The sequence below is a fragment of the Argentina silus genome, assembly GCF_951799395.1.
Source record: "Argentina silus genome assembly, chromosome: 13".
Classification (NCBI taxonomy): domain Eukaryota; kingdom Metazoa; phylum Chordata; class Actinopteri; order Argentiniformes; family Argentinidae; genus Argentina; species Argentina silus.
The window spans coordinates 17,641,894-17,666,212 of NC_139667.1; the positions used below are offsets into that span (position 1 = coordinate 17,641,894).

Consider the following 24,319-nt stretch of genomic DNA (forward strand, 5'->3'; position numbering starts at 1 on the left):
TCGGCATCCTCTCAATACATGTTAATTGACAGTGATACAACGAGAGCAAAGAATAAATCAAAATGAGATAATTTGGAATAACAATGATAACATGGTGTGGTGTGTAGAAAGAAAATAATGATTTGTTTTGAATATAGCATCATTACTCCCCTATGTTCAGTTCCCCTTTGCTTTGCCACAATCACATCTGATGACACTGGTCTGATTGTCTCCCCTCGGTCGATTGACCAAATTGAACTCATCTGCTCGATTGGGAACAATATTATTCTTTCATTGAAAAAGGACATGGTCGGTGATTGTAGACACAGGCAGCTTGTTAACTGAGTCGATTTTTAATTGCTGAAAGGGCAAGCCAAGTGAGTGCTCCACAATCGAGAGATGACTGAGAATTTTGGCAAATTAATGTAAGATTAAAGAATTTAATGGGTCTCCTCCAATCCACACCCATGAACAGAAAGTGCATTCATGTTGATTTTGGCTTATTTCTATGTTGTGCACTGATACATGTAATCTCATAATACTCTATACACATACTATAGGCCCTATGTAAAAAAAAACAACATACAAATGACACATTTCTAATTGCAGCAAAGCAAACAATGTGGCCTCAGTTGTATTAAATGCAATACAAAATTGCCTCAACATATGCTCACTAGGTGAGACAGATCACTAACTAATACATGAAGCAGTTAGTAGCAACATAGCCTGACAGAATACATTGCCTCTGTTCCCCTTACAAATACACATGCCTGTGGATACCTAAGATAGTAGTTTAGTTTATTTCATCCATATTACATACACTTACAACATAATATACTTTGTTTTTCCAAAAATATATAATATATTCCTGATTTCAAGTATAACAACATGTCACTGTATAATATTAAGTATGTATAGAAGTATTTTGTGTTTAGTTGGAAATTTGAACATAGTGAACAACTCCAGCAAACAATCCATTGTCTGGATTTATCCCTCTCTCTCAGGGCACTTCATTGGCACTAATACTGAGCACCTCAGACCTGTGAAAGCCTGCCATCAATATTAGTGTTGTCCTTTGTCAGTTATTCTGGGTCCATCAGTCTTTTCCTCCATTTTGAAAGGCAGTGCTGTTGACTGTGGATTTCTTCAGCTCTATTCTCATGGACTGACTCTCTGCTCGTGACTCCACCCTCACTCCTCCAGTGATCCCCAGTGCTCCCAGCATGGCTTTCCCCGACTTAAGGCTCTTGGACATGGGAATGCGGGTGAGCCCTGCCCGGGGCTGGTGAGCCTCATGCCCAGGCTGTACGACAACAGAATAAAAGAAGAGAAGGAAAGTTGAGGAAGAGGAGAGAAAACATTTATGGTATGATATGTTTGAGGAAAGTTGTAAATATTTAGTCAAGACAAATTCAATGGGGGAGTGTTTTTATGCAGGTTATGTTTACTTATGTTTCAGTGTACTGTACCAGAGTAGGGCTGTTTAGTGTCAGTGAGAGGGTTTGTGGAGTGTGTGGCTGTGTGTGAATGTAAACAGTGTGCAACAGCTATAAGTGACTGAGTGATGGTAACATGGTGGCAGGAATAACTCCATAGAATAACTAGGAAGGAATAACTCCATAGAATAACTATTTGCCCCATCATTTTCCTATTTTCATGATATTTGTGTTCATATGGTTAATAAAGCTGACAGACCAAAGCTTTCCATAAACAAAGGTATGACATGATTTGGACATTTATGTACAGAGGAAACTCACCATAGCTTGTGTTGGTCTGGCAGGAGTGGATGTGACAGGAGTGATAGTGATGCTGCTCATCACTTTACTCTGTGTGGTTCTGATGGCTGCGGAGCTATGACGAGGGGAGCGTAGCACAGTGCCGGTGGATAGGGTCATCTCCTTGCTCTCCGTAACCGCAGCTACTGGCCTGACCACCACTTTGGGGACATTGTTGTTGATGCTGCTCTCCGAGGAAGAACTCTTGAAGTGAGAGCCCAGATGAATGTGGATCCTGTTGTCCTCGGTGGTGGTGATAATGTTAGCATTGGAGTTGTACTTCCTGATGGGCGTGGGAACCATCTGTTTCTCTGGGGTTACCTTGAACACTGCCCGGCCCATGGTCATCTCATAGGGCTCTGGAGAGGCGGATGTGGAAGTACTGACTGTCATGATGGAAATTGGTGACATTGGCCTGCCTGAAGTGGAGGAGGAGGAGGAGGAGGAGGAAGAGGAGATGGAGGAGATCCTGGTACTCTCTGGGGACTTGGCCCTGGAGATGGTGGTGATGGTGACTGGGGACTTGGCCCTCCCTGGCCCTCCTGGGCCAGCATTGGATCTGCTCTTTTGGGCGGCAGTGGTGTGGGTGGGAATGATGGTGATTCTGGGTTTCTGGTGGCCCGGGGTGGGGCTGAGACTGAGGCTGGAGCTTGAGTAGAAGTCCTCAGCTATGGGACTGCTGATCTCCAAGGTGGCCGTGCTGTTCTGATGATCGGGGGTCACTCTGATGTGCAAGGGCTGCCCTTGCTTCTGAGACATGGTCAGCTCAGAATGCATTGACTCCCCATTGAGCACAGGCTTGTCCAGACCACTCCCATGAGTACTGTTTTCCTTTTTCCGCATCCAGGGAATCCAGGATTTCTTCATGCCCAGCTCAGTGGTAGGAGGTGGAAATTGTTCAGGAACACCTGTCTTGTCCGTGGACTTCTTGAGACCTTTCTGTCGGAGGTTGTTCATGATGTGATTCTCCTCCTGGACTGACTTCCTGATAAACACAGCTGGTGTGTCCTCCTCTGCCATCTCATTGGCCAGCGCATCAGTCTGCACTGCGGTTGATGCCATGGCGACGTCCACCATCCTCCTGCCATTCAGGCTGGGTCGTAGAGCACGGCTGTGGCGCTTGGTCACCTCAAGCTCTTTGGTGAGATTGAGGACCTCCATGCTCATGTTCTTCTTCTTCTCCTCTTCCTCGAGGAACCTCTGCTGGAGGACTGAGTAGTCCACCTGGAGCTGAGAGAGCTGGTCTTCTTTGTGCATCAGCTCGTGGATCTTCTCTTTGAGGGCTACGACGTCAGCTTGCAGGTCTCTGGTTTTGGCCTCCTCCATCTTGCAACGCTGTCTAAGATCTACCTCCTGGCTCTCCGCCTCGCCTTTCTCAAAGGCTTTGTTCCAAGCTATCTGACTCCTCATCTCCTCCACCTGCAGGGAGAGAATGTTGGCCTTGTCTTGTTCTGTCATGAACTTTTTCTCCAGCAGATCATACTGATCTTCTGTCTTTATCAAATCCCCCTCAATGACCTCCAGCTGCTTGAGACGGTTCTTCAACCGCTCAATTTCAAACGTTAGCTCCTTCACTCGGTTGTCATCTTTCCCTCCTACGTCTGATATTCTTCCCAATTCCGTCTTTGTGATGTTCCTCAAGGATATATTTTCTGCCTCTTCCAGTCCATCCATCCTCTTCTTCATCTGGTTCACCTTGGAGTTCAGATCCTTACTTTTTTCCATTTCGTAGGCCAGCTTTGTGCTCAGCTCTCCCTTCTCTCTGCTCAGAGTCCCTACATTGACCTCCATCTCTGATTTCAACTTCAGGAGTCTTTTGCTCTCCTCTATCAATCTCTCAGTCACCTCCATAACTTTGCCTTGCTCTGCTTTGAACATCTTACTCAAATCCTCCCTCTTTCTCTCCTCTAACTTCATTCTCTCCATCATGCTCTTTCTCTCATCTACCATGACCACAGTTAATGACTTCAGTTTAGTCAGGTCATCTTTAAGTCCCAACTCAGCTTTTTCAAGCTTCAGTTCAGACGACTCTAGCTCTTTCATACGTATCTTAACAGCTACCAACTCATCGCTAAGCTCTTTGGACAAGCCCCTCTCTCTCTCCAGAGCGGTGTGTGACTGGGTGCACTCATCCTTGCTAATGTTGAAAGACCCCTCTAGCCTCTCTAGTTCCCTCATGCTACTCTGGAGCTTCTCCACCTGCAGCCTCAGCTCATTGCCTCTACTCTCCTCCTCCTGCAGCCTCTTCCTCAGCTCCCTGCACTGGGCCTCTGTCTTGGTGATCTCATCGTCCTTTCCCTCCATTTCCAAAATCCTTTTCCGGAGATTCACCAGCTCTGTGATTACATTGGAGTTTGCACACTCCCCATTGCCGATCTTCTCCCTCAGCTCCTGCAGCTCCTCCTCAGACCTCTGGAGGGCTCCATTGTTCTCCTCCAGCTCCTCCACTTTGTGAACAAGTCCACACAATTTTGCATCCAGCTGCTTGTTCTGAGACTCCTGGCCTGCCAGCTTAGCGGTCATCTGTTCATGCTCCAGGGTGAACTTGGCCGACTTCTCTTTCAGTTCGGTCTCCAGGGTCAGTGCTTTCTGGCTGTCCTCCTGGGCTCTTCCACTGGCCTGCCTCAGTGCCTGCTCCCTCTCCTGCAGCTGCTGGCTGAGCTCCTGGGCCCGCTGACTCTGCTGGTCCATCTGCTCCAGATGTATTTGACGCTCATCCACCAGCATGAGGGCAAAGGACTTCAGCTTGACCAGCTCCTCCTGCACCTTTTCTAATCGTTTTCCATGTGCCTTCTCCTTCCGCACCTGGTAGGCTTTCTCAGTCTCCAGCAACCTCTTCAGTCTGATGAAAAAGAGAAAGAAAGAGAGACAAAAACAAAAGACAGCACAATTCAGAACTTGTGTGAAATGCTATATATTTTATGTTATATTTTTGAGGTTACAGGGTAATATATTTGTATAGTGTGATATTTCATACATTAAATCATTTATTTTCTCCTCATTATTTATTAATTTAGACATTATTTTAACATCCTGAGTATTGTTTGTGACTAAATATACCACATGACATGTTGCAGGATGAGAGCGAATTGAATTACTACTGTTTAGACAAGTTGTCTGGCAATTTATTTACCTGATACAACAGAAATAATTTTGGCATTGATGTTGATTTCTTGAAATGACCCTGTCCCATTGATCTGATGGTCACTGTATTTGGGTCAGATACAGTATCCCAAACCAACCTTTATGACAGAATGGTGGCTGTCAAGATGTGGCAGGATAAATGAGAAACGGTTGATACAGTGTCGCAGGGAACAAGGAAAGGTCAGGGCAGACACTCAACTTTGCCAGTTTGAGCTAACCATGCCTCACAAACTAGGATTGGCAAAGATCTACAGTGAAATATGAAAAACTGCCAACCGTTTCCATTCTTGCTCCTGGCATTGAGACAGAGACTACAAAATGTAAGTGAAAGTTTGTCTGAGCCCCCACCAAGTGGTCTCTTTTTCCCTCCTTCTTTTTATGCTGTTCATGTACACATCAGAATTCTCAACAGAGCTTCCAACAAGTTACATGCAAAATAGAATTAATGCATAGTTGCCCTGGGAACCCACATTTTTTTGTTGAATTGCAAATTTTACAGAAATAGTTCAAATAGGATAAAACCAATTTTCTAATTTCAGCACATGTGCCAGCAACTCTCAATACACTCAAAACTATGGAGCCATTCAAAACTTACCCACTATTCTGGATGCACTACCAGCAAGTCATTTTTGCTATTGTAAAGGATCCACTGAAAGTACAGTATCAGAGTTGGCATGGGGGCCCCCTTCTCCACTGGGATTCTACCGTCACATTCCAAACGTCATCAGGACAATGAAAGGTGAATAAATACTGTGGAGCACTGGACCTCTAGTTGATGATGTCACCTCGCCCATATATGGCAGAGATGTGTGTGCAGCTCTAGTTTGGACTCTGAGAGAGGGTGGGACCCTGGCCAGGGGAGGGCGTTCTCTACTCACTCCAACTCAATTTGTTGCCCTCTTTTTTCATGTTTTCACGAACATATGACAGGGGGCTGGGGGAATATGGTTTTCACAATAGCCTTTTTTTTGTTTGTACAAAAGTGATATTATACTGTATACCTTTTATCCATTTAATCAATTACTCATGTGTGCTCTTTTAAAGTCCCCTCGGATGCTACTAAAAAAGTGCTTTCCATAGAATCAGCACTAGATTAACTGAGTGAAATTCTGTTTCGGGAAAACAATGTAAAGTTATTTTTCTCCTCAATCTTCTCTCAGACAGGAAATGACATCCTCAGACAGGAAACTATATGCCCAGTGGTATACTACAAGATCAGGGGCAGTGAGTTTGTCTACTGTAGTTTTACCATGGGGAAAGTGGAGCAGTGTGGAACTGTGTAAAACTGAAGTTTAATGGGGAAAACAGATAGGGATGAGCTAGTAGCACACTCCCTGGAGGTGAAGTGGGAGACAGGAATTCTGACAATGGTTTTATGAGGTGCAGAGTGATAGTAACAGTATGGACTAGAAGAACACATACTGTGCATTAGTACCGTAAACTGTACAGTCAAACAAAGGAACCTCTATATTTTGTAATTTGGGTGAACTATCCCTTTTAAAAAAACATGCTGCTCCAATGTCTCCCACAAAACGTAGGATGTGTTTCATTCTAGATTCTAAGTGCAGATCCTAAGTGTAATACTGAGTGGTGATGATTATTCAAATCCCATTGCCAAGTTCCAGGGCCAAGTCGTATTACTATCGCTGGGTACTGTGCAGAGTATCATTCAACTTCGAGAATGTTGCACTTGATCTTCATACTTATCTCAGTTAGTTGCCCTAGTAAGTTACCCATAGCACTCTAAAATTACCCTCACGCAAAGGTCAGAGGCATGATGTCACCGTTATTTGGTGTCCAGAGCGAGCTCACATAGTCTGGAGTCACACCTGACCTTCAAGGCTGAAGGTAGGTCTACTCTGTATGGCTAGAGACAGAAGGGAAGGACCAGTCAAACAGCTACTAAAGACCTTGGCCCGCTCAAATATTGGGTGAAGTTAGAGTCTCAAACAAGATTGGCATTGGACAGCTGCCATTATTGATTTTGTCCACCAGTGGTGAATTACCAACCACAGACTGGTGTGTGGGCTTTGTAAATTTGGGGATAGGTGTATTTGTACTTTTTAGTGTCCTAAGCACTGAACTTTGTTTCTTGAGCACATGTTCAGGTGCAATCAACAGTGTGTCCCTGAAAAACATTTTCATCATGGAACAACATTTCACTCATTCAGTGTTTTCTGAGGAATTTAGTTGGAGGCGCTGCAGATCGTATGTGTCAAGAGGCTGTGGATTGAAGCTGACATGACGAGTCAATGCCTGTCAAAACAAAGGGCTGTACTGTAATTGCTGCTCTTGAGGATAGAAAAAACATAAAATGCTCAATACAGGACAGTCCATAGAGTTCATATAATTTATGTGCCATTAGAGGAAGCAAGGCAAAGGTTTAATAGTTCTAAAAGCATTTAATACCTGTGGCCTGGGGTGATCCAGTGGTCAAGTGCTATGCCCTTCAGTGCACACATATGCCTGTGTAGGCATAGGTTTGAATCTGGCCCATTGACCTACTAACACACTCTCTTCACTGTCCCTATCCCATAAAATCAGAAGCTTCTGTCTTTCTTTTCTCCATACAGCGTAATGATGAATATGAATAATGATTTTAGTCCACTGTGTATACCTACGATGGTACATTAAAATGTGAAATATTTCTTCCATTAACAGCACACTTCACCAATGTTTGACATCTAGACCACCTTACGAACGTGTGGGCATGTGAAAACAGCTTCCAAATGCGTTCTGTAGAAAGCTAGGTATCGCTAGTTTGAGGATTTTACCCCCCCAAGTGACGTATTTGGGGGTAATCACATGGTTTTGAAATCTACAAGGAGCTTTAGGGAGAAGTGATGTTTCCGAGGTAGCTACTGCCTGGTTTGTTTACTTCCATAAGCACCACACTATCACATACATCTATCACTTGAGTTTACTAACATGTAACTTACTTTGGATGCACCTCCATTGCTGGCTGGGAGGCGCAACACGCTATGGACGTTGTAGGAAGTTCATCATTCTGACTATTACTTCCTGGTCCGATAAAAGGCTATTTTCTCGCTTATTTATGCACATGTCCTGGCTATTTAGACAACAAAGACCATTAATAACTTGCTGTTGAGTCGTGGTGACAATCGGTGAAATGTTCCTTTAATTGCACACATACTTTTCTGTGCCACATAAGCATTTTCGCCTTTTGACATTAAAATTACCCCCTCCGTTTGAGTGAGTGAAAAATGCTGTTGGCTAAGTCATGAGCAGTTCTTAGTCCCCACTCTCCAAATTCCTTCGGTGGTTGGGATACAAGACCCGAGGCGTTTTCACTTTTCTCTTTTCACACACGTCAGTAGGCTATCTGAATGAATGGGTGTGAGATGAAGAGACATTGATGGATTGATAGATTTCTCCCACCACATATTAACAGACAGAAACATCAAAACAGTGGTGTACCTGGCACAGGAATGTGTGTGTGTTTGTGTGCGTGTGTGTGCGTGTGGGTTGCATGTGTGTGTGTGCATGCGTGTGTACTGTATGTATGTATATGCTTGTTTGTGCGTGTTTTGTGTGTGTGTATAAGTGCAGTACATGTAGGCTCAGTGAGTGTGTGTGTGTGTCCTCATGTGTGTGTTTTTGTGTGTGTGTGTGTGTGTGTGTGTGTGTGTGTGTGTGTGTGTGTGTCTTGATGCATGCGTGTGTGTGTGTCTTCATGCATGTGCGTGTGTGAGTGTGTGTGTGAATCTGGCTGGCCTTTTTGCGACACTAGCAGAGGACAAATGTGGGCTCAGCTGGTGCTGAGAGAGCAGGACAGTTCCTAGAACACACCCCTATTGGTGCACGGTGAGGGGTTGTAGAGGGCAGCCTGAACACTGGCCAACCAGGGCACTGCACTGGAAACACCCTGGCAAAGGGGCAGGAGGTGACCTTTGGCACCCTATGGTTGCATGGGGGGGAGGCTGGTGGAGGTAGAAACATTGGAGGACGGGCTCATTGTAACGCATGGAACAGAATGAACAATGGTATCAAACACACGTCCTCAAGGTCGGATGGGCGACACTTGAGCTTATTATATGTCTCAGGAACAGCTACCTCATCACAAGAACATGATTCCAAATCACCTCTGCTACATCTGCATAGTGGTCTAGTTTGTGGTACCAGGTTGCCTGTGTTAATGTGTACAACATTTCTCTGACATGTCTGAAAATTAATTAAAGAGAGATCACACTGGCTCTTATCTCTCTCCCACCGGCACACCCGACCGAGCGTGAAACCTGCCCCCGAGGTTAGAGATGTTTGGGGTCAACCTCAGTGACACATCAGTCAAACAAACTCTACTGGGCAAAGTTCAAGTTGATTCTGTAGGAGCACACAACCAATGTACAGTATATCCCCCTCCCTGCTTACCTCCCTCCCTCCCCACTGTCCATATCTCATGACAGCTCCTCTGACAGTGATTTAGCCTTCATGGTCTGTCTCCTGAGTTGTCCAATAAAAAATGAAGGGAAAGGGCTCTGGAGGAGTGAGAGTACATTGAGCCTGTCTGGGTAGGGCTGTTTGAAGTTTTATGGCTTATGAAACCCAGCTGGGACTCCACTCTGGCCTCTGGTCTACAGATGACTGAGTGTGGGTAACATACACACACATGCATGAACACACACACACAGGTGCATGTGGACGCACACACACACACACACACGCACACGCACACTCACACGCACACTCACACACACACACACACACACACACACACACACACACACACACACACACTCAGCCTGACCAAAATGCCTGTGTTGTGCGCCACTGCTGCACCATAACCCCTCAGCACGTGAAAGAATGGTTAACATGTGCAATGGCCCTTTATACAACAACAGGAGCAAATGGAGTTTACAATGGAGGCTGGTGGATACCATTCCATGCATTACTATGAGCCCATACCTCCACCGTCCTGTTGGATAACTGTCGAACTTTGTCTCGAGGTGTCGCCGAGGGCGAGATTAGTATGGCCTTTTCCCGGCCTAAACACCATTCCCAACGTTACCCAGTTAAGCACAGCAGGATTGGCCCGAGATTTGAGAGCAACCTTGGTGAATCACCATGACACTGCTAGAAAGAGAAAAAGCTTAGCAGCTGGGGGCCCAACCTGACGAGGGACACCGCGGCTGCGGATGTCCTGAAACACATTTTATCTTTGATCTATCCTTCAAATAGGTGCAACTGCATAACTGCTTGTAACTGATAAGTTGATTCAAATGTATGTAACTGATTAACGATAAGTTGATTCGAATGTGTGTAACTGATTAATGATAAGTTGATTCAAATGTGTGTAACTGATAAATGAGTTCAAATATGTGCAAAAGGCAAAACTGAATAAGAGAAATTATAAGGGTAGTGTATGACTCCGGGTCAACATATCTGGTTGGATCTCGTAGTGATAACGGTTTAACTGATGCTGAAGTAGGCAACCAAATGCATTAATGTTTGACTGTATAATTCCTACTCAGAAATGATTGCTGAAGTAGGCCACCATACTAATGTTTTACTGTATAATTCTTACTCAGGGATGATTACTGAAGTAGGCTAATCATGTGTGCTAATGATAATTGTATACCATATGTACTAAATGTTAACTTTGAGAAAGGCATAGATTAGTATGGGACAAAAATAGAGTAGGATTGCAGAAGTCCACAATAAGAAGTGGCCTTGAGTGCAGTTTGAGCAGGAGAGTGATAAGTATGTCTAGTAGACATAACAACAGGTGCCCTTAGGCCCATGACTAAGCATGGGTGCGAACTCAGGGTGATGTAATGAATTAGATAGAATTCTATGCTTGACTGAGAACTAGATCGAATTCAATGCCTGACGAAATGAATTAGATAAGAGAGGATGGGGGTAAAGGAAAGCCCCATTGAAAATGATAAAAAGAGCTCCCTGGAGCAGTACAACGGTCATTCCCCGCTGCGGAGCGTAACACCAGAAGGACCGGAGCAGGACTGAGTGTGTTGAAAACCACTCCGAAGTGGAAACTGGAGCCTTCATACTCTAGCAGATTCTCCTTGTCCGGAGCTCACACTCTGATTGAATTCTGACTGTCGGCCTCGCCACACTAGCACAACGGAGGACCTTGGCGGACCTTTGTTTGTATAACAACAGCTCTGGCGGATAGAGGAACCGGCTTCGCTCTGGACAAGTGAAACTGGGACTTCTCTAAATTTCACAGGCAGAGTAGCAACAGACTGAATACTAGCATTTTACCATTTAATCACTCTGCCTGTAATGCTGCAATGTTTTAAGCCATCATTAAAGAATTTAACCTGCATTTAAAGGAATAGTTTTCTCAATTTTAATTCTTAATTTTTATTTTATTTTATTTTTTACTATTATTTTTATTTTTAATTTTTTAAAAATATTTTTAGTCATTCCATCCCTCATAAGCCTTTTACCTCCTCCTGGTAACATAAAATATTATAGATTGCTGTGCATAATACATCTTAGGATCTGAAGGGTTATATCTGGCCCCTTATTACCTCCTTTGGGTAAATTATCCTTACCGATAATCCCTTTATCCGCAACCACACCAACTGGCACTCATATAAGATTAGAGCGGTCGTTAACCATAGAGACTACCCACTTCTGTGAACAGTTTTTAGGTTTGGGGAGATTTTTCAGTTCAGCTGAGGTGGGTAGAGGAAGATATGGGAGGAACTATGGGATGTAGACCGTTAACAGCGGAGTGAATCTAATCGACACCAACCAGATATCTGACAGGGTAAGACCCCTCAGGCTGAGGATCCATAACCGGTTATCTGAGGGTTGGTCGGGGGTTCTGTATAGAGCCTAAATTCCCGGGAGACAGAGGGCACAGCCAGGTTACACCAGCAGGCTGGTCAGCTGACCTTATTAATCCCTGTGTGAGTAGTAGAGTGCTGGGGCCTCTCTCTCTCTCTCTGCGATTCATGTTTGATCTCTTTGATGGTCTCTCTTCTCTCAGTGCCCCTACACACACTCGATGTGATCATTGATCTCGCTCTCTCTCTCTCTCTCCCCACTTTCCTCCTCCTCTCCTTCTCTACCCATTTTTTCATTCTAACAGGGACAGTGCACATTGATCAAGATTTCTGTTAATGCGCCACATTTAGCCAGAAGGCTAACTTGCATCTTCCCTCCTCCTCTCACCTCTCTCTCTCGCCCCTCATCGTTCTAGACACCTATCTCCCTCTCATTCAGTTCTACCCCTCTCCTTCTCACCTCTCTCTCTCCTGCTCCAGGAGGTTGGTGAAGTCGTCGCTCTTGTTCATGTAGTCAGCGTGTTTGTGTTTCTCGCCGTCCAGCTCTTGCACGGTGCGGCGGTGGCACTTCTCGGCCAAAAGCAGCTGTTCCAGCATGCGGCGGTACGTGTCCTTATGCTTCTCCTGAAGACGGTCCAGCTGAGAGAGAGAGAGAGAGAGAGAGAGAGAGACACACACACACACATACATACAACGTATGTCAAATAAAAGCTGTATCTCTGACTGCTGGGTTAACTATTCAAACTCACCCAAATACTGAACTTACTTGTTCCCTTACCCTGAGAGCAGTCTATGGACAAGTGTTACCAAATGAGACATGAATTATCATACTTAAGTGGTTAATGTTATGTCTGAAAAAAGACTATAAATACTATCCCTCCATATTTCAATGAATGTTCGCTAGTATAGTTTAAAAAGCTAAAAGTTAAATTAAAATGCCATGGCTCATGTTGAAAGTTCATGTATGGATACATTGATACATAAGGTTGATATTAGACTGCTTATGTAAATTCTTACACTGTACACAGTACGTGACTCACCTCAGCCATAGGCCTCTGGTAGACATTGTCATTGTGTGTTTGTGTGGTGAGAAGACTGTCTCTCTGTAGGGCTTGGAGAGCAGGGGTGGGAACTGCAGAACCGTAGTGGGACTCTAGAACCTCAGGTTGTGTCTGCCCTGACTTCAGCATGCGGATGACATCCTCCCTCGCCTGGGGTCAGTCACGCACACACACACACACACACACACACACACACACACACACACGATCAGTTGTCAGTGGAAAATGTCTGATGTGTGTGTTATTACGTACATGAACCACTAGATAGAGCTGTAGTGTAGAGAAGCATGTCTATTCTTCATGAATCTTAACACAACCAAAACAGAGGCAAGATTACACTGAGTACAGTACTATTTTTTTCTTGTTTTGTTTTCAACATTTTCCTTTGTTTTTACCGCTTTGTATTGCATTGCTGTGTGAAATGTGCTACACAAATAAAGTTAAATATGATTTGAATTGTTATGTGCCAGACTCACCTGCACCTCAACTTCCATGATCCATAGCAGTTTCAGTAGGTCCTCTTTGGACAGGTCCATAATACACACTCTTTGGTCACTTCTCGTCCCTGAGCTGTCCTGATGTCCTGACGTCACCTTCTTGTCAGAGGTCACCGTCTCCTCCTCCTCCTTGTCATCTAGTTGAACTTTGACCTTCAAGCTCTTTATGGGTAGGTTCCCTTCCTCTTCCTGGGTGATGTTGTGCGTCGCCTGGGGAACCCCGAGCACCCCATTGGCTGGGCTCTCCACCCCGCTACTTTTGGACCTCATCGTCTACCTGTACAGGGGGAAGAAATGAACAGTAAGGAAATCATCTGAGCACAAGTAAGATGGATTCATATCGACTGAATAGATAACAAAATCAACTGTAAACTCTCTCTCTACTAAATCCACTTTAAATATGTCAACCAACCGGAGTTGGCTCATGTCAATTAGTCAATGAAACATATGTAGTGAGTAGTCAAGGGAGAGAGGGAGAATACAAATAAACCTTCTGGACACTGCTCTCAGATTGTAGACCCATAATTTCTGGTTGGCTAGTTGTTTTAGGCCTTGGCCTTGAAAACTCATTCTCTTTCTGACCCAGTCCTATTTGATAACAGACACACAGGCTGAGCTAGCTGGAGTACAAGCGGAAGTATACAACATTATCGCTAGGTGTAAGACTCACTGTAGGAACACTTCTATGCCCCATGTCCAGGTGTGTGTGTGTGTGTGTGTGTGTGTGTCTGTGTGTCTGTGTGTGTTTGTTGCTGATGTGCTGTCATTTCAAATGGGTTATATCTTATGCTAGGTATTTTGTAAGGAGTCAGGCACGTGTGGGTGTATTGGTGTTTGTCCTGTTTGAGATGAACATCTGTAGAAAACCTGTGATCCAGCTAGACACATAACAAAGACAAAATCCATGTTGTACACAAAGTATTATGAACATTTAAACAAAACAAACCATTGTATTCTGTTCTATAATGCTCTGTGAATTGAACCAGGGGACTAGTCAGGGGTTACATCACAGCACATCAGTGTGTGTGTGTGTGTGTGTGTGTGTGTGTGTGTGTGTGTGTGTGTGTGTGTGTGTGTGTGTGTGTGTGTGTGTGCGTGCGTGCGTGTGCGTGTGTGTGTGAAATCTCACAATGTTTTGAGCTTAGAGCCTCTATTTCCACCTCTGAGGGCCTATTGACTAATGAACCAACTACAGGACTCACAGTGAGTGAGTGTTCCTTTGTGGTCGTGTTCAAGTATGACATCAGGACTTTTAATTATTTACAGATAAGGCTCAAATCCCCTACACCTCCCCGCTGATGTCATAAAACCTCTGACCCCTGACCCCTGAGACAAGCTGAGTGAGCTCACAAAAATGTCATGCATTCTCTCTCGCATTCTCAGTCTCTCTCTCTCTCTCCCTAATACTGGTCTGAGATCAGACAGAGGTTCAACACTGTCTTCAGGCTCGCTTCTCAACGATCTCCCTGGGATCTTTAAAACGATGCATTCTGGAGCCATAACAGCACAACTCTGGGACTGTGAACATCAATAACACAGCCAGACTTGTACTATACCGATGAAAACAAGATGTTCCATATATGAGCCCTATTATTTGACAGAGAGAGCTCGCTGGCCTACAGTGATGACTATGTGAGACATACAAGTTTTTGACAGCAGTGCTTTGAAAGGTTTCAACTCACTGCTCAAGGGACTTATCTGTCTTCCTCTTTAGTAGTGGTCAGAGGAGCTCAGATCTGAGTGACTTTTAATGGTGCTTGAAACCAATCTTTTTTAATCTCAATTGTTTCCCGGAAAAAGGCCCAGGTGCAAGAAAGGGTTGGAAGACCGGAAGAAAAGAGCATTGGTTGAAATTCCCAAACAGGGCAAACACAAATAGGTTCAGGTTTTGCTTTATATTTTAAATTGAAATTGAGTCAAATTGTTACACTTGTTTCTGCCCACGGCCACTCCTTTGCCACCCTGCAGCCCATCACAAAGAGTTTGAATGGGAAAGGGGCAGCCAGGGGCACCACAAGGTCTTTCTCCACCATGCCACGGTGATGAAACATCTACAGTACAGTACGTGACTCGAGCAGGGGGGGTAGATACCCGCCGGCCAAATCGTAGACGCCAAACCACCCCCCAGTGTATAAATAACCTTTGGGCTGACGCCAAACACAGAGATGGATACAACTGTATGTCATCTTCACTTTTACATAGCGGGTGGCAAGTGTATGTAAGCACTGTAGTTTGCGTCATGAGTTGCATGACTAAACAAGGTAAGATACAACCAGCGCTGGATTCGTATACAAAAGAGGCTTTACTGAGTATCTACAGTAAGTGAACCACTGGATTTAAATCAACAAGGTGACCAATCCACAATCCACTTTTTGGCAGTCAGAGAGCAATTGCACACAAATCCTGCTGGCCATATCCTGAAAGTACCTAACCTCACTCTCTCAGAGATAAAAAAACAAAACAAAAAAAAACACACTTAATAATGTTCTGAACTTTCGCAGCGGACATGAACTTGAGGACATTTCATGTATCACTCACGTTCTAAGTGAAGTAAAAGCATCATCATTCCAATGTCACTTCAACAGCTTTGTCGTATCACTTCTCCCCCGATTTCTCTGGGCTTCGTCATCTATTAAACGTTGGATAAACACCTTAACTCCAATGTCTGGCTCCCTTTGGCTTCAACCTCAACTTATGGGAGAGAGAGAGGGATAGCTGGCAGACAATGTGCCTCTGACTGGCTAGAATGCCCATACATTTATGGAATCCAAGCCATCTGCAGTACATTACTCTCTGCCATTAAATGGTGAACTTTTGATAAGGTGGTTCTAATGCTTTGTGAGGCCTATGAATAAAACCTGGGCCAAAAGTACATTTACATTTCCACCCCTCCAAACTAGGTTATGGATAGACGAGGCCAGTCCATGGACATCAAGTCCAGCTGTCAGTCAGTATTTATAGGGTCCCCATACACATGCTTCTATCCATGCTGGGGAAAAAGAAGCCATATAATTTCAGCTGTGATCAGCCAGTGAACAGGTGTCATTCATGGTCAATACATAGAATTTGTACGTGGTCTGTGCAGGGGGTTAGTTAGTTAGTTAGGTAGTTAGGTAGTTCCACCACCCTAGGTTAGGATACAGTTAATATTGGATAGATTTGGATTAAAATGACAACGGACAAACAACTATTTGGGGGAAATGTTCTAGCACCACCCACATCATTTACTGTAAATGCAGCCCCTTGGTGTGTGGATAGACTGGGTTACACACTTGGGTTGCAACTTGCAGTGCTGTAAAAATTAAAATCTGTTGGTCGGCCTGAAATAGCCATGAGGTATGGTCACTTCTCCTGTCTCCTCTCGTGTTGTTGTTGTTGTTGTTGTTGTTGTTGTTGTTGTGGTTGTTGTTTGTATGAGAAACCATCCTACACCCTGCCAGTGCACCTCCATGAAATCCCAGCCTACATTGCTGTGAGGTCCTGATTTGGCATGTGTGTGATGTCAGCTCTGGTACTACCGATAACTCCTACTCACTGAGACACTGGCTTGTGCCAGCAGCTGAGTAGAGATCCCAGGGGACCTCAGAAGCTTCAGAAAGAAAAATAATGGTTTAATTGGGGGGGGGGGGGGGTATAGCCATGCTATGATTCCAACGTGACTAAATAAGGGCTAGGAAATGTGCCTCAGCATGAAGGAGTTTGGCAGCACTGAGCACCAGAAGACACTGATAAAATGCAGCAGGCTTGAAAGACTCTTCCGATCCCTGACAAGAAAAACACGATCTCGCCGAAATATTAGAATTTCAATAAATGGATGTCTCAATCAAATGGTGCTGTGATGGAGATCTTTGAACCGGACGTCAATCAATCTGATATTAATGTTGTTGCAAGCAAGTCCTTCTCTCCCATGTGCAGTAATGGTACAAATTGGTATTTCAGAGCTTTCTGGTGGTGCATTCAATCTAGACAAAAACAATGACCTTTCAGGATCAAGTCTTACATAACTCAACATGTTCTAGGAAAAATAATGATAATTATGACAACTCACCCAACTTAGACCTCTTAGCCGAACCACATTTCTACTTGATCGGTATGACATCACTAAATGACACACTTTAAACAGCCAATCAGCCAATTTGAAATTGTTTCTCCCGTTTTTACACTGGATTAATTTTGTGGCTACCATAGTTGATTTTACTGTATACTGATGCCCTTCTATTAATACCCTGCATCAATATTTCTTACGCTGACATCTCCCGCTAGGGTAGAATGTCAGTTTTCGTACTGGGTTTCACCTCATAGTATCCTCTTCATGTCCCATAAATATGATCCCCTGATTGCAGGTTACAGTAGGGTTAAGCAGCTAATGTTTCCTTCAACAAGCACATTCAGACTACTTTTCTATAGGTTCCTAAGGAGACCACACGCACTTGACCTTAACGTTATGTGGCATTCAGTGTTACATGTTACATTCAGTCACACACACACACACACACACACACACACACACACACACACACACACACACACACACACACACACACACACACACACACACACACACACACACACACACACACACACACACTGTCACCAAACTGAAGATGGTACAGCTAGAATATCAGCCAGTCACCATCTGATGCTGTAGGTGTAATGCAGGACTATCAATGGAGAATATACAACTGCAAGCCAATCTCTCTAGATACATTGATCACCATGCAGCCCTAGACTAGAGTACAGTTTGTACTATGCATCAAACCATGCCTCTATAAGTGCCAACATATTTTTAGTGATCCAAATCTACTGGGCTGCTATGGCAACACCACATTAATTTGATCTATTGGGAGAGCAGGATGATGGAAGTATGTGTAAACTGACACCGACCAATCAAGAACCAAATGGAGTCAGGTAACGTGATTGGCTATGGCCTTTAAAAGGAGATTCTGAGGGGCGGAGAACAAGGCTGGGGTCAAGATTAGGATGTTCCATAAATAGAGGCCGCACAGCGACACAAGGATGAAGTACACTCAAATACAGTATACACTAAGGCATGAGGTCACTCAATTCTCTGAATGTCTCCAGCCAGAATCTGGAATCCGACATCTCCAGTCGGTGTTAGTATACAGTATTGCAGCAAGGCCAAACTGCTTGGTATTGCAATGATAGTCAAAGGGCTTTTTCCCCCCTCCTGCATATACTGTTGTTGTTTTTTCTAACCTTTCTATTTGTGCAAATAAAAACTAAACAAAAAAAACAACTAAACATACAGGACAAACATTTTCTGGAACATGACAGTAATTTTCTGGAACATGACAGACAGCTGTCTGTCGGGTGGTGCTTCCATCATCTCACCTTTACTGCAGCTGTATGACAGTAGTGACAGTACAGCCCAACCAGTCAGCCAGTCAACCAGTCAGCCAGTCAGTGAGTCAAGAACATGGGAACCAAACAGAGTGACAGCTAGGCATTCCTCAAGCCGCAGTGTGGTCAGCAAATATGCGCCAAACCATCCAAATCGATGACATCACAGAATAGATGGAACTCTCCGGCAATGTGGAACACAGGCATGATGTCACATCCCCCTCCACGAGAGCGAGCAAGGGAGGGAGTGCGGTTGAGATCACTGAATGCTGAGTCTTTCCTCTTTGTGTTTCAAAGAGTCTCTCTACCTGAGCCTGAGAAAAGTTGACTTTCCCTTCAGAAGTCAGTTCCTTTGCTGCCTTATATGATGATTTGTTGTTTCCTCGTAGGGAAGGAGGACAGGGAGCAAAGGTTGGTTGGAATATGTCATCGGTTGGAACAGGGCCAGAGCCATTTGCAATGGAAAGCACTGCTTACCCAAGCTACTGATGAACTAGATAGGCCTATATAAAGTTGTGACATATAGTGCCATTCCAAACATTCATATTGGATATCATACAAAAACAGAGGAGCTCTCTAATCACAATATTGGAGAACGTTGAGCTGTTTAATGATTAATTTGATAAGAGAGAGAGAGAGAGAGCTGGATGGTCATACAGTATGAGATAGTTTATGTTTCAATTCATAAGCATACTACTGTAATATACTACTACATACTACTGTTATTCTGTGGGGGCCAGTTGCATAAACATATACTTTGACTTAAGTCTACTGTAACTGTTAGTCAGACTTAGGATAGACATCTCATTTCACCTGTATCATACAAATTACTTACACATGGCTAAATTGAATGACAATGTTAGATTGCCATTATGTCTAAAGGAAGTCTAGTCTAGAGTGAAGACAAGAAAAGAGATGTAAGCAGCGCCACTATGTAAAACCAAAAAGGGTTCAAAGCACATATTTGACATTCATGACTAAGGGGGTATGATGGGGGTCACGTGTGGTGTGCGGTAGCAAGCAGCTGTTGCTGAGTTTCACCGCCACCAAGCCTATAGGCTGTACCACTGGGACCTCCTCCTCTGGCCCCAAACAGGGGAGAGAGCTAGTGTCACACCCACACTGACCTCCACCCTGGTCACACACACACATGCAGGAACACAAGCATGCATTTACAGAAGCATGCACACACACACACACACACACACACACACACACACACACACAGGAACACAAGCATGCATAAACAGAAGCATGCGCGCGCACACACACACACACACACACACACACACACACACACACACACACACACACACACACACACACACACACACACACACACACACACACACACACACACACACACACATACTTTTGGAGCACAGAGCCAAAAGAAGAAAACATGCTTCACTGTCCCATTACTTATGCAGGGCACGGTATATTGATTTACCCCTCTCTTATGCATACAGTACTCTCTATCCCATTTTCAAGACTTTCAAAAGCCGGAGTGGATGGAGTGCAGGGCATTAATTGACAGTCACAGTATGCAAACATCACACCACAATTATCAGCTATGGCAGTTGTATAAAAAGCCATTTGACAATTACCTGGTACCCATTCACACCGTGCCACACATGTTGTGAATGGAGCAGCAGCAGGCCTGCTAAGAGTCACAGTAGAGTGTTATCTCTGTCCCAATCGTATTCCACTGCCTGGGAGAGCAGCAATTGCCTCACTGTTTAGCAATGTCCTTATCTTTTCCCTCATCTAGAATGAGTGATGTAAGAGCATAGTAATGTTATGACATGAGGGTCTCTAAGGCCACGACTTGTTTAGCAGATAACACACGTACACAACACATACAGTCGTCATATATCTAGCCATGCTGCAAAATATGATTTCAAACACTATCCCTAACACTTACTAACCCTAACCCTAACCTCACTCCTAACCTTACGCCTACCCAAACCCTGAATTTGGACTGAATAGCAAATTTCAATTCGATCTATCAATTTCGATAGATCATTTTCACTTTGTAGCATGGCCATACAAAGTGGCCATATACAGTAGTCAATTCAAACGATTCAAATACCCTCTCCACTACGCACCTGTGCCAATTGTACTGTATACTGCATACGCAATTGATTCTGTATGAGCCATTTGGTACTTTATGAGCCTCTAAATAATATTGATTTCTAATCATTCAGACACGTCACTGCCCATGAGCCACTGACTTACCTATCCCTTTCTGACAGAATCAACAAGTCTGAATTGACAAGTAAGACTGGTTACATTACAGCACTATATCTGTTATTCCCAGGTATGTGAATGAACTACTGTGACCCTAGAAGCAAAACGCTCCCAGGTGGGAATCACTCCCACCTAACATTTGGAAAGGATCTGCTTATCCTGAACTGGAACAAGTGCAAAAATGTTAATGACGGAATATCTGTCCACTCCCCTGTATCTACTGCAGTGTGATATCATTAAGTGCAAAGAGACCAAATCAGCTGGTTGTAGGAGGCTCTACCATAGAGCTGTTCTGCATTAAGTTCACGACAGAGACAAATAGGTAGTGAGGAGATCGATGACAGTTTCTTAAAACTATGCCTGTTCTAAACCACCCCCTTCAAAGAGTGAGATACAGTATGTTGCACATTTGCGTCTTGGCTCAGCTAGACTATATGTGATGTATGCCTTGACAAATATGTCGGAGCTAATGAAAACCAAATGCACATAATATATATACGTCGATGATTTATGATCATAGTGATTAATGAAATCAGTTGATATCACAGAAATTCATAAATATCCAAGAAAAGTAGAACAGGGTTGAAGCTCCAAAGACCAGTTTGGGGAAAGAGAGATCCATTGCAAAATGTAAGGTGACGAATCTTCGGATTAGGTGTTCCTTATCTCCCCAGTCTAAATAATCTCAGGAGAGCGTCGTTTGTCTGGATTACGCTGTCAGCTCTAAATCTTTACACAATTGTGGGCTCTGTTTCTCACTCATAAAACACCAGAGAACAGTTCTCTCACAGCTCTTACATAACAGAGACAGTGATATCTAAGATGTGATTTATTGGATAGGCTAGATTCACGATTTATTCTATTTCCTGAGTGTGCAGTAGCGATGCCAATGTCTAGCTTCTTAGTAATGAATCTCATGATGACTACTCCTATCTCCTGGGACTAACCCAACTAAAAGTCTTCTTGTCTTAATGCATGCCATTACCTCAATGCATTGTAATGCATGTGAATAGATTGGATTTTTAACTCATTCATACTGTAGGCATAAGCAGGCAACAACAGTCCACTGAGAAAGGTATTGTATTTCATCACAAATTCTCTATCTGTTTTTATTATCATTCATCCCTTATCAGCATAATCAAAAAAAACTAAAGCAAATATAAATGCTTATATGGTGCCATATGTCATATGCGCTGTAGTCAATTATTTGTGTCTGTGTTGTTTATATATGAAGTGACTCCATGCTAAAACAATCCATGTTAAGTGAGTTTTCAAGTTTTCTTTGTGATTTATTTATGTATTTGTTTTCATTTGCAAGGATTCCCTCCTTTCATTTTAGATCAGTTACTTGCCCCCTTGGGTACCTTTTTTGCCACCACCTATCCTTTATCAGCATAGAAACGAATTACAACGAATTGCAACGGCTATATCCGTTTCTGCATTTCAAATTCACAGGACCAGAGCATTGCAGCTGATAAGCTTCTCTCCTAATTGTCTTGGGCACATGGTTGCACTGCTTTGCATTGCATGCTGTCTAGGAAAAAAAACTGGCTTACCTGCTCTCTCTGGTCCCCAGGGTAAAGTGAAGGGTGGAACTCAGGATAATCCTAAAGATGAGGGTGAACTATAATAGTATGTCCCCTAAATACTTCTTTCTTCTCCTCTGTAGTCCACTTGTTTTGCCCACCTACTGAGTGAGTGCCATCACTAGGGAAGAGGTCTGCTCTTTCACTTCTCCTTCTTCAGGAGTCCAGGTCAGGAAGGAGGAACAAGCAATCTCTCTCTCTCTCTCTCTCTCTCTCTCTCTCTCTCTCTCTCTCTCTCTCTCTCTCTCTCTCTCTCTCTCTCTCTCTCTCTCTCTCTCTCTCTCTCTCTCTCTCTCTCTCTCTCTCTCTCTCTCTCTCTCTCTCTCTGCAAGTCAGCCAAAGAGATGCACTCTATGAGGAGTCAGTGGGAGAGTGTTTGTGACACAATGCCAGAATACGAGATAGAGAGAGAGAGAGAGAGAGAGAGAGAGAGGGGGGGGGGTTGAAAACTAGAGAGAGAAAAAGTAATAGACCGAAAGCATTGACGGAGGAGGAAGGCAGGCAAGCAAGGGAGGCACAGTTCTACTCCCACTCACACGTGTCTGAAAAGAGCCGTTGCTCAGCGGGATTGAGAGAGAGGTGCTGCGCCATGTCCTTTGTCACCAGTCTAGGTTCTATTCACTTTACTCCTCCTTTGTCCCCATCCAGCCTTGGTATTTGAGTGACTACAAGGACCAAAGCTAACGCATGGGTCTATATTTAACTCCTCTACTCAGTCGCTCAGAGCAGTTAGCAGCTGAGGCTGTTTGGAGGCTAGCTGGCTGGCTCACTGGTTGGCTGGACCCTTTGCTCCCCTCTCCATTCCCCCATGACAGCTGAGCCATGCCATTCTCCCATGTTGGGAAAGTCCGGCAGCCGAGCCACCCAACCCAACCCTAAAGGCAGTCCAAGAAACGGCCAGTTGCTGAGCTAGTGAGGGGCCAGGGGCTGGGGGCTGGGGCTGCCAGACTCTCCAGGACTTTGGCATTTAAATTTTGGTAAAATTAGCCTGGTGAGCTAACTCAGAAGTACAGTATATTGTGTCCAGTTTCAATAGGGAGGGTTGGCAGGGCTGGGAGGTTATTGTGGGTATTCTACTGTTGTTTGGCATGTCATGTGAGAAGGGGTTGTGGTATCTGACGCAGTGCATATGAACAGTCCAATAAGCAGCATTAGCGAAAGGTGAGTACCTTTCGAAAGTCATGAGTACATTGAAAAAATCAAGGCTGTCATTAAAAAACAACGTTTTATTTAACATTCATGTAGGAAGGGGTCCCACTGGGGTCGAAGACCTCTTTTACAAAAGAGACCATGAATGTTTGTTCTGATGAGAGACTACTGTTGTGTTGTGTGGAAGTCATCTGATCACTAAGTAAGGAACAAAAGGAAAACAAATCAAAAACAAGTATACTCACAGCAGCATTCATCATCTCACAGGAATAGCCTAGTCACCCACTCCTCTTTTCCTGTGTTGCGTCACTGGACTGAGCCGCCTCAAAAACAGTTCTGTTCACACATAACCACGAGAGGATTTTGTGGGTGTGGAGTGCTGATGTAATGTTCTGTGCAATGGAAGGGTGTGTACACACACACACACACACACACACACACGTGCACACACACACACACACACACACACACACACACACACACGCACGCGCACACACACATACGCACTGTTCTCTTGCTTTGTAGCTCATGCTCTTTCCGTCATCCATTTTTCCCTAGCTTCATTTGACACCTGAAAAGCCAGGTAACCAAAGGGTTAATTCACCCAGCAGCCTTAAGGACACATCGCCTCTTTGTCTTCCTGTGCCACTCAATGTGAATCACTGTAAAACACAAAGCACAATTGTTTGACAGTCTCTTTCCTCCCCGGCAAATTATGTCATCCCTTACATGTGGTATCACGGA

General features: G+C 44.1%; 1 protein-coding gene across 1 annotated transcript; it reads right to left on the minus strand.

The window, feature by feature from the left end:
- Positions 1–405: 405 nt before the first annotated feature.
- Positions 406–22,571, minus strand: LOC310813685 (filamin-A-interacting protein 1-like). The gene is made up of 6 exons (XM_083682769.1): positions 22,397–22,571; positions 13,209–13,506; positions 12,712–12,882; positions 12,132–12,310; positions 1,737–4,596; positions 406–1,282 (listed from the first exon to the last, which is right to left on the minus strand). The coding sequence occupies exons 2-6, from the start codon at positions 13,497–13,499 to the stop codon at positions 1,076–1,078; spliced, it is 3,708 nt and encodes a 1,235-aa protein (XP_083538895.1). The 5' UTR covers positions 13,500–13,506; positions 22,397–22,571; the 3' UTR covers positions 406–1,075.
- Positions 22,572–24,319: the final 1,748 nt, after the last annotated feature.

Coding starts and splice junctions, on each gene's coding strand:
- LOC310813685 (XM_083682769.1), bottom strand. CDS start 13,499: ATGAGGTCCAAAAGTAGCGGGGTGGAGAGCCCAGCCAATGGGGTGCTC. Junction 12,883..13,208: donor TCATGGAAGTTGAGGTGCAG/GTGAGTCTGGCA, acceptor GACTGACCCCAG/GCGAGGGAGGATGTCATCCG. Junction 4,597..12,131: donor CTGGAGCAGGAGAGAGAGAG/GTGAGAAGGAGA, acceptor CTTTTTCATCAG/ACTGAAGAGGTTGCTGGAGA.